Source organism: Parasteatoda tepidariorum, chromosome 11 (assembly GCF_982258835.1).
Source record: "Parasteatoda tepidariorum strain Cologne lab strain chromosome 11, Ptep-v5.0, whole genome shotgun sequence".
Lineage (NCBI taxonomy): Eukaryota > Metazoa > Arthropoda > Arachnida > Araneae > Theridiidae > Parasteatoda > Parasteatoda tepidariorum.
In genome coordinates, this window is record NC_141765.1 from 5825749 (window position 1) to 5838849 (window position 13101).

The 13101-nt window shown below is 28.6% G+C and overlaps 1 protein-coding gene across 2 annotated transcripts in view; it reads right to left on the minus strand.

Annotated features, from left to right (window-relative positions):
- Positions 1-12847, minus strand: part of LOC107456484 (beta-1,4-N-acetylgalactosaminyltransferase bre-4) — an 88128-nt gene extending 75281 nt beyond the window's left edge. The window contains exons 1-2 of one of the 2 annotated variants that reach the window (XM_087154859.1): positions 12597-12847; positions 10071-10663 (exon numbers count right to left, since the gene is read on the minus strand). In XM_087154859.1, coding sequence (XP_087010985.1) covers positions 10071-10458 — 388 coding nt within the window. In that variant the 5' untranslated portion in view covers positions 10459-10663; positions 12597-12847. The remainder of the gene's footprint in view (positions 1-10070; positions 10664-12596) is intronic. The other variant, XM_087154860.1, reaches the window with a different exon arrangement.
- Between the last annotated feature and the right edge of the window lie 254 nt (positions 12848-13101).

A 13101-nucleotide genomic window follows, 5' to 3' on the forward strand; every position in this document is an offset into this window, starting at 1 on the left:
GTTAATCCTTGAAACCTTTGTTTGGTTTTTGTTTACACTGAACATTTCCTTCCTAAATATCCTTTATTCACTTTAACGATTTTAATTCGAAAAAAGTTTCCATGTGTTCTAAACAGAGTGGCTATCTTCAGTGTTTTCATTATGGCATATGGAAATTCTCTGGAAAAATCTGGTGATATGAAAAGCTAAAATTTTTAGAACTCAAATAATCAAAATTGGTCAATTCTGACATATTCTGAATAAATGAGCTTATGCAGTTGGTTAATATAATCATTTTCTTTTCTCAAATATTATTATAATTTAATCTAAGTAAGTAAAAATTATACATAGTAATATATATACAACAAAATAAATACAAGAAAACACAAAGAAAGTTAAGAAAAACAATAAGTTTCATTAGCGGATATATTGTGTGAGCTGATGAAAAGATTATATCTTTTATTTTCCGGTTTTTTAAAAAAAAAATTTCATCCTTTTTTCTTTTAATCAGTCATTTCCCCCCCCCCTTTTCATATGTCTATAATTTTCCTTTGTTTTATCTTTATTTTGAACTTATATATATATATATATATATATATATATAAATACAATAATAATGAAGAATTGAAGAGGAAAAGAACAAAATATAAAATTCCAAATAGAGACAGAGCCAAATTACTAATGTAATAACTGGAAGAATATTTGAAGAAAAATATTGCCCTCTCCCGGCAAAACTGCCATGTATGATGTATGTCAGTGCTTTCACTTTAAGGCCATTCGCTCGCTCGATCGGGAGAAAAGCAACCCCCATGTTATTCTATGGACAGTTCAGTACTGCATAAAATCGTCAATTTTCAAGACAATAACTTTCTGTTTTTTGGAAACAAAAGAAAATAAAAATATCTTTATTATCCTGTCTGGAATTAAATTAAAAAAATTTTTTACTATTTTTTAAATTCGAAAAACTTATTCCAACTTCCAACAGTTTTTATCCATAGTAGTTTTTCTCTCATCTAGTTTTTAAGAAGGGAAAATTAAGGTTAAATTCTTATCTTTCATTTAAATAAAAAAAGAACAGAATTATTTTTAAATTTGACCGAGAAAAATGGTACAAAGACTTCACGAAATTTGAACTTTAAATCTAAGCTAACTGAGTTATTGTGCTGCCACCTACAATGAAGGCGTTGATTTACCTAATTATGCGAAGTGAAAAAAGAGAACCCCCTTAGTCGGCTGGTCACTGATTGGTTTAAGGAATGGCGGTTCATTCGAAAAAAGTAGCCAAATTTTAGCCTCTCCTTACTGGTAGAATAAGTAATTTTCTTTACTTGTAGAAATTTCTTAATGTTTTGCGAATTTTATTTTGGAAAACGCTTTACGTCTTTGATCCTTCCTTCGATTCTTAAAGTTCCGGGATAAAAGATAAGAATCAATATTATGGGTATGCATTGAAATCTGGTATTATACAAATAGAAAGACACTATACTTTATTATTATTATTATTATTTAGTCAGCAGTTACTAACCCCTCACCGAGCCTCGATAGCGAACTAGGCAGCGTGTCCATCTCATAATCAACCACCTTCCCCTGAATGAATGATTCTGTATTTCTTTCATTAAAATATAGAAATCTACAAATCGGAAAATTTGCAAAAGTTTTTAATAAATTATTTTTGAGTTACCGGTAAAAAAATTTCACAAATTTAAAAACATTAACTATGAAATTTTCTGATTTACTCTCAATAAATTTTATTTAAATTGAGTTTACAAAATATACATTTACCCATACATTAAAAACAGGAATTCAGGGGAAAAGTTATATGAAGCTTTATTTGGAATAAATTGATTCTGCGATTTTTACAACTTTCTGGTTATTAGCAAAATACAATTTTTTTTTTATTTCAACGAATAGTAAACATTATTTTCTTCTGAAAAGTAAAATTATGTACTGTTATTAATTTTTTTATTATTCGCAATTTTTATAGCAAACTCACAAAAAAATTCAGAAAAAATATAAATTTTCTAATGGGAAATTGTGCTGATTATTTAATGGAATAATCTAATTTCGATGGAATGAGAAATTACATTATTTAATAATTCTAAATTAAACTTTTGAAACTAGATACATGAATTTATATTCAGAAAATAACACATGATTTACCCCTTCAGTAAATAATACATTTTCTTATAAATAATAAATAATACATTCAATAAATAATACATTTGTTACCGGGGTAAAGTATAAAACACCGGCATTCCATGACATTGCATAGAATGCCAGTTTTTTTTTTTTCTTCTTCTTTTTTTTGCCAAGCACGAAATATGAGAATTATTACATACTTTCCCTAGACACTATATGTAATAGCTACACATTCTATAGAATGACAAATGATATTTAGGCAAAGTAAGAAAAAAGATCCTGATAAGGCTATTCTGTTAAGGCAATAATTTAAATGTTATTCGTAAAAAATAATGAGAGTGCCATTAAATAAATGTATTCAAGATGCGTAGAGAAAATGAAAGTTGGATAAAACAAAATTTATGCTTTGAAGAATCCATGCCATATGAAGGGAAACAAAATTTTCATATACAAATGAAGAAATTAAAATTAATCTACTTGCTCTGATATGGTAAGCTTCAAAGACGATTGAATTACATTTCATTACATTCGAAACGAATCATAGACATATTTTATACTTTGCAGGTTTTTCATTACATTGAATGCTTAGAAAATGTGAGAAATAAGAGTCCTTTCAGGCACTGGCTAGTTTAGGTATAACAACGGCTTGACATTCCACAGAATGTTGACTTACAAACTTTGCCGGTAACATACATATCAAAATGGAAGAGCCGTGGTTGTTTAGGGGATAGAGTGCTCTCCTCTAAATGAGGTGATTCGAGTTCGAATCCAAGTGATAGTTGGTCATACGAAATCCGCCCACGGCTCACACCGAGCGCAATGCTAATAAAAAATCAGACGGATCATGGATCCGTTAGGACTATCCGTGATAGGTTTTCGTGGTTTTCATGTCCACCTAACGCAAAGACGTGTTAGTTCTTTCAAAACGTTCTCCACGAAGGCAAATTTTCTCCCACTACTTGATTGAAGAGTTACTTTGTCTTCTGGATTGTGTTCAAAAATACAAGGCTACGGAGTTGGTAGTCATAAACTGGAAATTGGGTTGGCTGTTCAACGACAATTACTAAAAAAAAAAGAAGAAGTAAAAGAAGGGAGGAAAAAAAATGGAAATATTGGAAACCGGTAAGAAAATCATTTCTTATTTTTAATCCATAAATATCAATATATTTTCGGACAGTTATAATAAAGATACGGGACAGTTCTTTTATCTGAAAAAAATAAATGTTGATGAATATTTTGTAATCACAAATAGTAAAATCTTATTTTATTCCTTACGATAATAATTTTTTTCCTGACAGTTGCCAGTTTTTTCAAAGAAAATAATAAATATAGTAAATCATTATTGATAAGATTTCGGAAATAAATAATTTATACTAATACAATTTCCAGCTGTATACAATCTTTATGTCCCCTCCCCATGTATTCGCATCTCGCCTCCCTCGCGCGTCTACTTTATATTTTCGAAACAGCGTAAACAGTATAAGAAACGAAAACTAAAAAGAAAAAAAAAGAAAATAAGCTAAATAATGAATATAAGAAAAACAAGAAACTGTATCCATCTCTTCCTGTTACTATGGGGTATATGCATAAAACCGGTTTTTTTCTGGCTATTCAAATGTGTAGTTGTACTAGCAGGGACTAATATAGGGGAGAAGATGATCTTTCAACTAAAATGAGATGGTGGACTACTGTGAACTAAGATACCTTGCTTGCTTAGCTTTTATGTATAATAAAACTAAAATAAAACTTTCTGATGCATAATAAAACAACTTTTCAAAATATTAAAAAAATCAGATTGTTTTATAACAGAAGTTTAATTATATTAGTATGTATACGATTGTTATTTCATATGATAATCAACGTTATCGACATGATACACAAGCTTTTCGCTTATTGTTTTCGAATAAGGTATTCAAAAACATTATTCTTGGTTCCTAATTTTTTACCGGTCCCTCAAATCTCTAAATGCTTTAAACTTTATTAAGATATATGGGAAAACGCATGACTTTAACACTTCAAAAGTTCTAAAATAATTTTCTAAGTATTCCTTGAAAAATATGAAAAAATGCATTAGTAGTGGATTGTTTCGATTATTTTGACCGATTATTATACATACATACATACATAATATATGTATGTATGTATGTATATATATATACTTATATATATATATATATATATATATATATATATATATATATATATATATATATATATATATATATATATATATATAGCTCTCCTTATCACAAAAACATTTCAATGTATTTGTTTTATCGGAATCTTCCATAAAAAATGGAACCATATCTATCAGCAACTGAAATGTCGATAAACTAATACCCCTGCTTCGTTTTCTAATAACCATTTAATTTCTAGTAAATCCTTTTTTCATACAATAACTTTAAACTACCAAGGATTGCCAAATATTTTGATAACATATTCATATTTTTAAATATTGTGAGCACATTTCTTACAATAAAGATTTTAAATTTGAAGAAATTTTAAATGAGCATGCCGAAAATATTTATATGCCATTTACTACACTCAACGATTTATTTTCAATTTATATAACAGACATTCAATACTTTTACAAGTAGTGAAGAATCGACTAATATTAAGTTAATCATGATAGATTAAATTAGTTTGTAAATACGCATTTTAATCAGAAATTATACAGCAAATTTCTTATAAAATCAATGTTAGACCTATTTTAATTAGTTATAACTCTTAAAGTCTCTTATCATTTCGAAGCTGATTAATCTAAAACAATAAACCAGAATTCAATGAAACTCCTGAATCCAGCATTGAAACAAACAAACCTTCGTAGCTTCATTAAACTAATAACCGGCATTCACATTACATGGCGAAGAAAACCACAAAAATCTCCCACATTTCGCTCAACTGAAAATGGAATTCTAACCCTGATGGAATTCTAACTTCGTATCAACCAGTCACCTCTGGGCTCGAACCTGGGTCTCCAAATTCGAAAGCGTATGCCTTATCCCCTGGGCCTCCGTAGCTCTCTTTATAATTATTTCATTTAATTTTATAACCGGTGTTGAAAAGCCGACCTAGTTCTCAGTCTGCAACTATCATTGTTCAATTTAATAGTCTTGTAATTTTGAACCCAACCCAGAAGACAAGAGAACTCTTGGATCAAGCATTGGGAGAAACTAGTCTCCGTGAAAGGTGTTTTGATGGTACTAACTTACGCTTGCTGTACATAGAGAGAAAAACCACGGAAACTTCCTACGGTTAGCTCAACTGCAAAGGGACTCTAACCCAGGGTCCGTCCACCGCTGGATATATTTTAAAACAGTACTGCGGTTGGGGAGTCGCCAGGTGCAAAATTCATATCTACCAGCCATCGCTGAGATTCGAAATTGGTTCTCCTCATTTGGGAGGCGAGCTTTTTATCCTGAGCTACCACTGATCTTTTATAATTATATTTTATAACCATCGTTGAACAATTGACCCAATTTTAAATTTACGACTACTAATGTTTAACTCCATAGCCTTGTAATTTGAACCAATCCAAAAGACAAGGAAACTCCTGAAGGACTTCACGAATTGACAGATTTAACGTGCATCAGTCACCATGTAAACACAGGGAATGTTCGGCCGGTTGGGGTCGAACACACGACCTTTTGGACATGAGCTCAGTGCCCTACCAACCAGGCTATCCTTGCCCCTTTAATCATTCTGGGAATTTTTCTGATTCAATTACTTATGTATTTGCTTTTAAGAAAAATGCGTTTCTGAGTTATGTCTAAAGAATAAAGTACTCACAGCATCCCTTGTGCACAATATATATATATATATATATATATATATATATATAGTATTTTTTATTACCATTTAGGATTATCATGTTTAAGGTATTTACCCAGATCCCCTGTTTTAATTATATTAATCAAAAACTTTAAAAACTAAATTCAATATAATAGCTTTAAGTGATTTATTTTTAAGAGTGAAAAGTTAAACATAATATAATTCATGTTTTTCACTCTTTGAAGCAGAATAAATTAAACTACCATTGAAAATAGTTAGCTTCTTCACAGATTCTACAATGTATTTTTAGAAAATTGGGAGTACATTCTTCTGTTTGCAGTCGCTCTCCATATACTCGCACTCCGGAACTACTCAATTACTCGTGATATTGTTCTAATTCACTTTTTTCACTAATACCCCAGTTTTTATAGTTTAATTTCTTTTGCACTAAATTTTAAATGTATTGTTGGCTGTTGTTATCGGAAATAAACGCTGCTGATAGTCTATATATAGGATATTATCACATATCGAGCAATATATTATATATTAACACATATCGAGCAATACATTATATATTGTGATAATATGAATTACTAGAAGGTTTTGTTTCATACTCGATTCATTCTCCAATCCTCGCAATTGCCTGTTATTTTTAACACCATATAACGAAATTAAATACTTAATATCCCCTCAATATATATTGAGGGGATAGTATACTATTTTTTGAGGGGTAGTATACTATTTTTTTATACTTATTTAATTTCCTTAGGATGATATCGAATTAGGAATACTTCAGTGACCCAATCTGTCATCTTGATTAAATAATATAACTAAAGATGAAAAGGGACAATGACTTGATTTAAGAACTTCACTTAGATATTATCCGAGATTTTGATTTCAAATACTCTATAACGCATTTATTGGATTTTATTAGTTAAAACACTATGGCATAATAAACACGTAGTTGAGATAAATATCTTCGTTTGTTTTCAACTCTTTCATCCCTTTTCTACATCTTATACATTTTTGTAATTAAATGGATTGTAATTAAATATCAAGAGCAGATTAGCTTGTTTTATTGTAAATGTCTACTAGTTTTAATGTTTATTAGGTGAGAGTAATTGCATTAATCATGGAATTTCTTTATGTATGTCATATATTTGGATTAAAAAGTAAATTAAGTTAGATTTTAATTTTTAAATTTTTTTAAAAAATTTGAAGAAATAAATATTAAAAATTAATTTTAATAAGTATGCTTTTCATGCTAAAGCATTGAGGCGAAAATAAAAATAATAATTTAAACAAATTATAATGTAAAATAAACTGAAAATAATAAAATATTAATAATAAAATAAACTAATTTTATAAAAATAATATTATAAATTATGAAAGCATTAAAAAATTAAAAAAAAATTACTATGGATAATCATTAAAATAATTATTTTTATTCCCTACAAACTCATGGTTCTGATTGAGGCTGGTTTCCAAAAGCCTTCTTGGCATTTGTTTGGAGACAATTCTTAGGGGTTGGGGGGTCGGGGCTCAAGAACCAGTTTTACTCTCCCCTAAACTAGAAGGAGGAGGGAGTGTTACTTCCGCGTCATTGTAAATAGTCTGAGAATAAAATAATAAAGAAAAGAGGATACCCTTTTACTACCCGCTAAACATTTTTATTTGGAAAAGTATGCATGGAATACGTAGAGTTTGTTTAAAATACATTATTATCAAAATGATAATATTATATCTAATAAAAAGAGATAATTATGATTAAAAGAGATAATTAAATTTAAGAAATTAGTTGAATGTTTCTCATCTAGTTTTTATGATATATTTTACTTTGTATAAACTGCTTTACTTATTCTTTTGCTTTGTAAAGTACTTAAATCAAACACTTTTTAACCCAACTCATCAAAAATTCTTTAATTTGTACAAAGATTTATGTTTTATTTGAAAACTATGTAGGCTCAGTGGTTCTTACTTCTTCTGTGTCGCGAATTATGGGATGCGTTAAAATTTTTGTAATAAAAATAAAATTAAAAAAATGAAAATGAAAGAAAATTTTTAATTTTCGGTTTAAGGTTGACTACCGCAATAGTGAACTCGTTTTAGTAAATAAATGTTCGGCTTTTTCCTAATGAAACGAAGCAATGTGTTATAAAAAGTGAGACTCGCTTAACAGTTTTGTTTGTTTATTTCATCTATTTTCATCTACAAAATTAAAGTATCTATACCTGAATGCAGAAAAGTTTATAAAATTATTAATTTAAAGTTAAAGGAAATTAATTGTACTTAAGTTTGAAATGATATATTAAAATATATTTTTTACTACTATTTTTTAAGACCCAGCAGATAATAAAATTAAGATAACTCTCATGTTAAAACATCATCCTCTAACTCGTTGTTACAAGTATTTTTGAAGAATCCAATTCAAAAGCTAGAGTAAGTATATAATTTTGTTAGGCAGGACCTCTCGAACCAGTTAGATATATAGATTTTTTTTCTTTTACTTGCTTTTTGTTTTGCTCGTAAACTTATTAATGTTTACATTTGAAAGTATGTGCTACCTTTTATTAATTTACTTAAGTACCACCTGTGATTGTTAAAAATTGTAGAGGTCTCTGATAAAATGCTTGTTCTTTGATTTTTGTCAATTGTAATTTAATGGTAACTATACGTTAGTTCTGTTTAAAAAATTTTAAAACAAAATTCTTGTCTTAGAATTGCAGCACTATTTCAAATGATAAAGATAGCTTTAACAAAAAAAAAAAATCTAGTATAACGGTTTATAACTGATAACATGTAAAAAACTAGTCTATAGTATTGTTATTACACATTGTTTTATAAAATATACGAAGCACACATTTAAGAAATTACGCTATTTATCTTTTATATTTTATTTAAACTTGAATTTTATGAATTATTATTTTGTTTAGACATTGTAAAAATATTAATTTCACATTATGTTGTATTTTCTTTTAATCCTTAAATGACTACTGTGTTATTTTAAAGTTACTTACTTTTTTTTTTCAAATAAAAAATTTTGCATACATTAAAATTAAATTTTTGAAAGTTTATAATTTAATTTTTCAGTTGTATTTTTTTAGATCTATTGAAACTCCAAGAGAATGTAGAAAAAGACATTAAGATTTATTCGTCGTGAATCATGAAAAATACAGTTTTCACATTTTTCAATAACATCAGAAATATAAAATAAACCTTTGAATATACCTTTAGGATCACCATAAAATGCAAGTTAATTGTTCCCGGTTTAGTAAAACCCTTGCGCACTTTAATTCTTAAATAAAATATGGTCTGAAATATTCGGAGATGTAATGACTATATACACGCTATATTACATAGTTACGTGAGTGAAAGAAAATTCAAAATGATATCGAGGCTGTAATATTTATTTACTGTTGGGGATACACAGAAAGAAGATTGAAAGACCCAAAACAATTTATACAAAATTATTGTTAGTTAGACTATTAATATTTATAATATAAATCTTTTTCTAGAGCAGAGTAAATGTTTTAAGGCATTCCTAATATGAAGGAATAAAAGACAGTGTCATACATTATTTTAAATTTTATTTGATATTACCAATATTTGGAATGATGAGGAAATATGAATAGTGTAAAAATAATTAAATAAATAAGAGGAGTAACAAGGAATCACACTACCTCCGTTTTATACACCAAAAATAGTGAAAAAGTAATAAGTGTAGTTGCATGATCTATTTTTGGCGCACCCTTTAAATATTGAGTTTTGCCAAAAAATGTAACCCGGACTTCCATGGTCGCTCAGTATATCTCCACCCCCTATGTCCACACCTATTCCTCCCATTCTCCCACTCATAGCTCTTTCAATTTGACTTGTCTTTCAGCGTAGAAAGGGCCTTAATTCCTTTTTAGTATTTTTCCGTTTGAGAGTTAGGCTGTTATTTCCTCTATTGCTTTTTACAAGATGATATTTAGCATCTTATTTTGTGTTTTCGTTTAGTATGTTTTCCGTTTTTTCCTGATGTGTTGGTCCCTTCAGCTCTCTTATGAGGTAATAACTTATTTTATACCTTTCTTCAAATAATATTCATACAATAAGGGATACATAAGTAAAATAATGAACAGGTTACAAAATGTTAGTGTCTAACATTTTGTAACCTGTCAATAATAGTTTTCTCTTACCTAACTTGGGCGGTATTAATGGACATTCTGTGGATGGCTCCAAATGACTAGAATTTATGAAATTCAGAGAAATGTTTTTATTTTCTACCTTAGAAGAATAAAGTTTTGAACTATTTGATGACTCTGAAACTAAAGAACGATTTAATAAAATATTATGAGGTTTTAAAGGAAGAAAACTATTATTTGAAAGTGCTTTAGTATCACTTAATTTTTGATTTAGATGAGAAATCCATGCTAATCCAGGAGCCACTATCTTATTTATGGGCTTCCGATCAGAAAAAAGGTAGTAACTATAATCCAGGAGCATAACTGTAAACACCAACAAAATCACAGCTTTGCATATGAGAGTACGTGAAAAAGTTATACGAGAATAGCTATGTTGAGCCATCCCACTTCGGTATAACTCTGTCTGGCGTTCTGACAGATTTTAAAACTTTCATGAATTTAGCTTGATATACAACTTGAATACATCATAAGATTTTTACATAGCCAAAGATTTCAAATAAATGGCTTTATTTTTTTCCATTAAGCTTTTTTCTGGTGCTAAATCCCATTTTAAGATGATGAGCATAGTTGGCAATTTAAACCAAAATCTGAAATGAAAAATTAAAATTATTAGAATTCACGCCAGTGCAAAAAACTACAGACACTGAATTGTTAGAAACACATTAAAATATATAGTGATTTGTGTGTGTCAGTTTTAACAATGATTTTTATTAATAAGCATACATATTGCCCTGTATCTAATACAGTAAGGAACCGATTATCTGGAGCGATCGGGACCATTGCTATTCCGGATAACTGATTTTTCCGGTTTTCTGAATCGCTACAAAAAGCCGTTTTTTTTATTGTCAAACTCAACTAAAAAAATATATATTTGGAAATAATCTTAAAAAGAAGAAAAAACGATGAAGTAATGCACTAATAATTGTTTCCAAAATGATGGTAAGGTAAACATCTTTCAAAAAAGAAAGAAAAATCTTGAAATCTTATGACGAAAAAAACTTTTTTTTTTTAAAAAAATGGCGGGAAAATTTATTGATTTTCGTTCCGGTTTTTTGGTTTTCCGGATAAAGGGTTCTGTACTGTATTTATTTATTTACAGAAATAAGATGATGTTGTGAATTAGCGGTGGTAAATAGCTACTCAGACAGTGATATGCTATGTTCTTCCAGGGTCCAGTGCTAAGGACCATTAGCCAGTAAAAGGCATTAGCCAGTAAAATAGCCGATTTTAAAAAATTCTTAGCCAAAGGCAGATTTTAACAATTTTTTGTAGATTTAAATATTTAATACATAACAAAATAAAATGATTTTCCTAATGATGGATAGATATTTTTTGATGAATTAGATTCATGAAAACACTGAATTCTTTTAATGCAACACATAATACTTAAATTGTCAACCCTATATGCAAATGTATGCTATTTCTATCCAATCTGCCACTAATAGTAATTAGGCTGAAATTGAACATTATTTTAACTGAAAAATAAGTGAAATAAGATCATTTTTCCTTTTAATCTCTTCTTGATTTCAGCCAAAAAGATATGCTGATTCTCTGTGATGAGCTGCATAATCATTTCTTTGACTATTTTAGTAATAAATTAAAAGCCTGAAATTTTAAAAATCTTACTTCTATTTGTCTCACACTCTCAAAAAAGTAAATTTAATTCACGAAATTTGTAATTCATAGCATACGAGGAATAATCATACAATGTAAGTGATATCAAACTATAAGAGCGAATGGATGAGGGATGATTCAGTTCAACACATGCAACATTAGCAATCAGATATTGTTTTTGATGACATCAATTACTGGAGTTTTATAGGGTAATTTAATTGTTTAATAATTAAGTAAAACATTTGTGGGGAAAAACAATTAGATAATCTGATTCAGTAGAGAATTTCCAATAAATTAAAATTGATAATACAAAATTTTAAGAGAAGGATGTTATTTTAGAGACTATTTATAACAACCAAATTTAATGTACCTACTTATTTCAACGTAGTGATTGGAATTGAGTTTAATTTTCCTTAATACTTTAAAAATATGTAAGGCTTTTGAAACAAAAGATGATTTCATTAAAAAGGCCTTTGACATAAAATTTAAGAATCACTATTTTGAGTTAAGTAAACCCAGTATGAATTCTCTTTAAATGAAACTCTTAGTGAAACATCCCTAAACTCTTGGTCTAGATAGATCAAGAAGGAGAAGAATTATCTAACACTTAGATCATACAAAATTAACAATGAATTAAAATAAATTACGGCACAGGACATTGTACTTGTTTTTAACGAGAAAAACAATTCTTAATTTAAAATAACAATAGCTCAATAAAAACGAAAATATTCAAATGCCAAAATAATTATACGATGTTATATATTTAATAAATGAGTACTTTTTCTGAATTTTACAATAAAAAAATTTAGAAACAAATAAGAAGTAAACACTGGTTTCTTTCAATAAGACGGGAATGCTTTAAAATAAATTTACTCATAATATATATGACACAACATAGTAACTTACAACAATAAGGCTTTTCATGGAAAAAACTTCAGCGATTAAATATAAAAAAAGACACTTTATTATTTTCATGACTATTTAATCTTGCAATCGGACACTTCTGTTAACTTATTTGGATGGGTTCATGTCACTATATCTTGAATAGAAAAATACATCATATCCACAAATAAACTTGATATATATATCTATTGATTGATTGATAGTTTTAGTTAGCGGCTATTCTCACTGTATCCTATTCGAACGCATGAGGGTTAGTCTCAATGCATGTAGTCAACTACATGCAATGAGATTATTGAGTGGCAATGTCAACTACTCGCACTTCCGATCTCCGTCAAGAAAAATGGAGAACCTGATTTATGAATTTTTTTAGGGAATATATTTTTTACCATTCAAATTCTCATTCTTCTTTGACACTGATCTGAAGTGTGTGAGAAACATGCAGTGAAAGCTTTTTGAAGCACCGTTCACAGTGCATTTGATTCACGCATCCTCGATCGTGGTGCAGAGA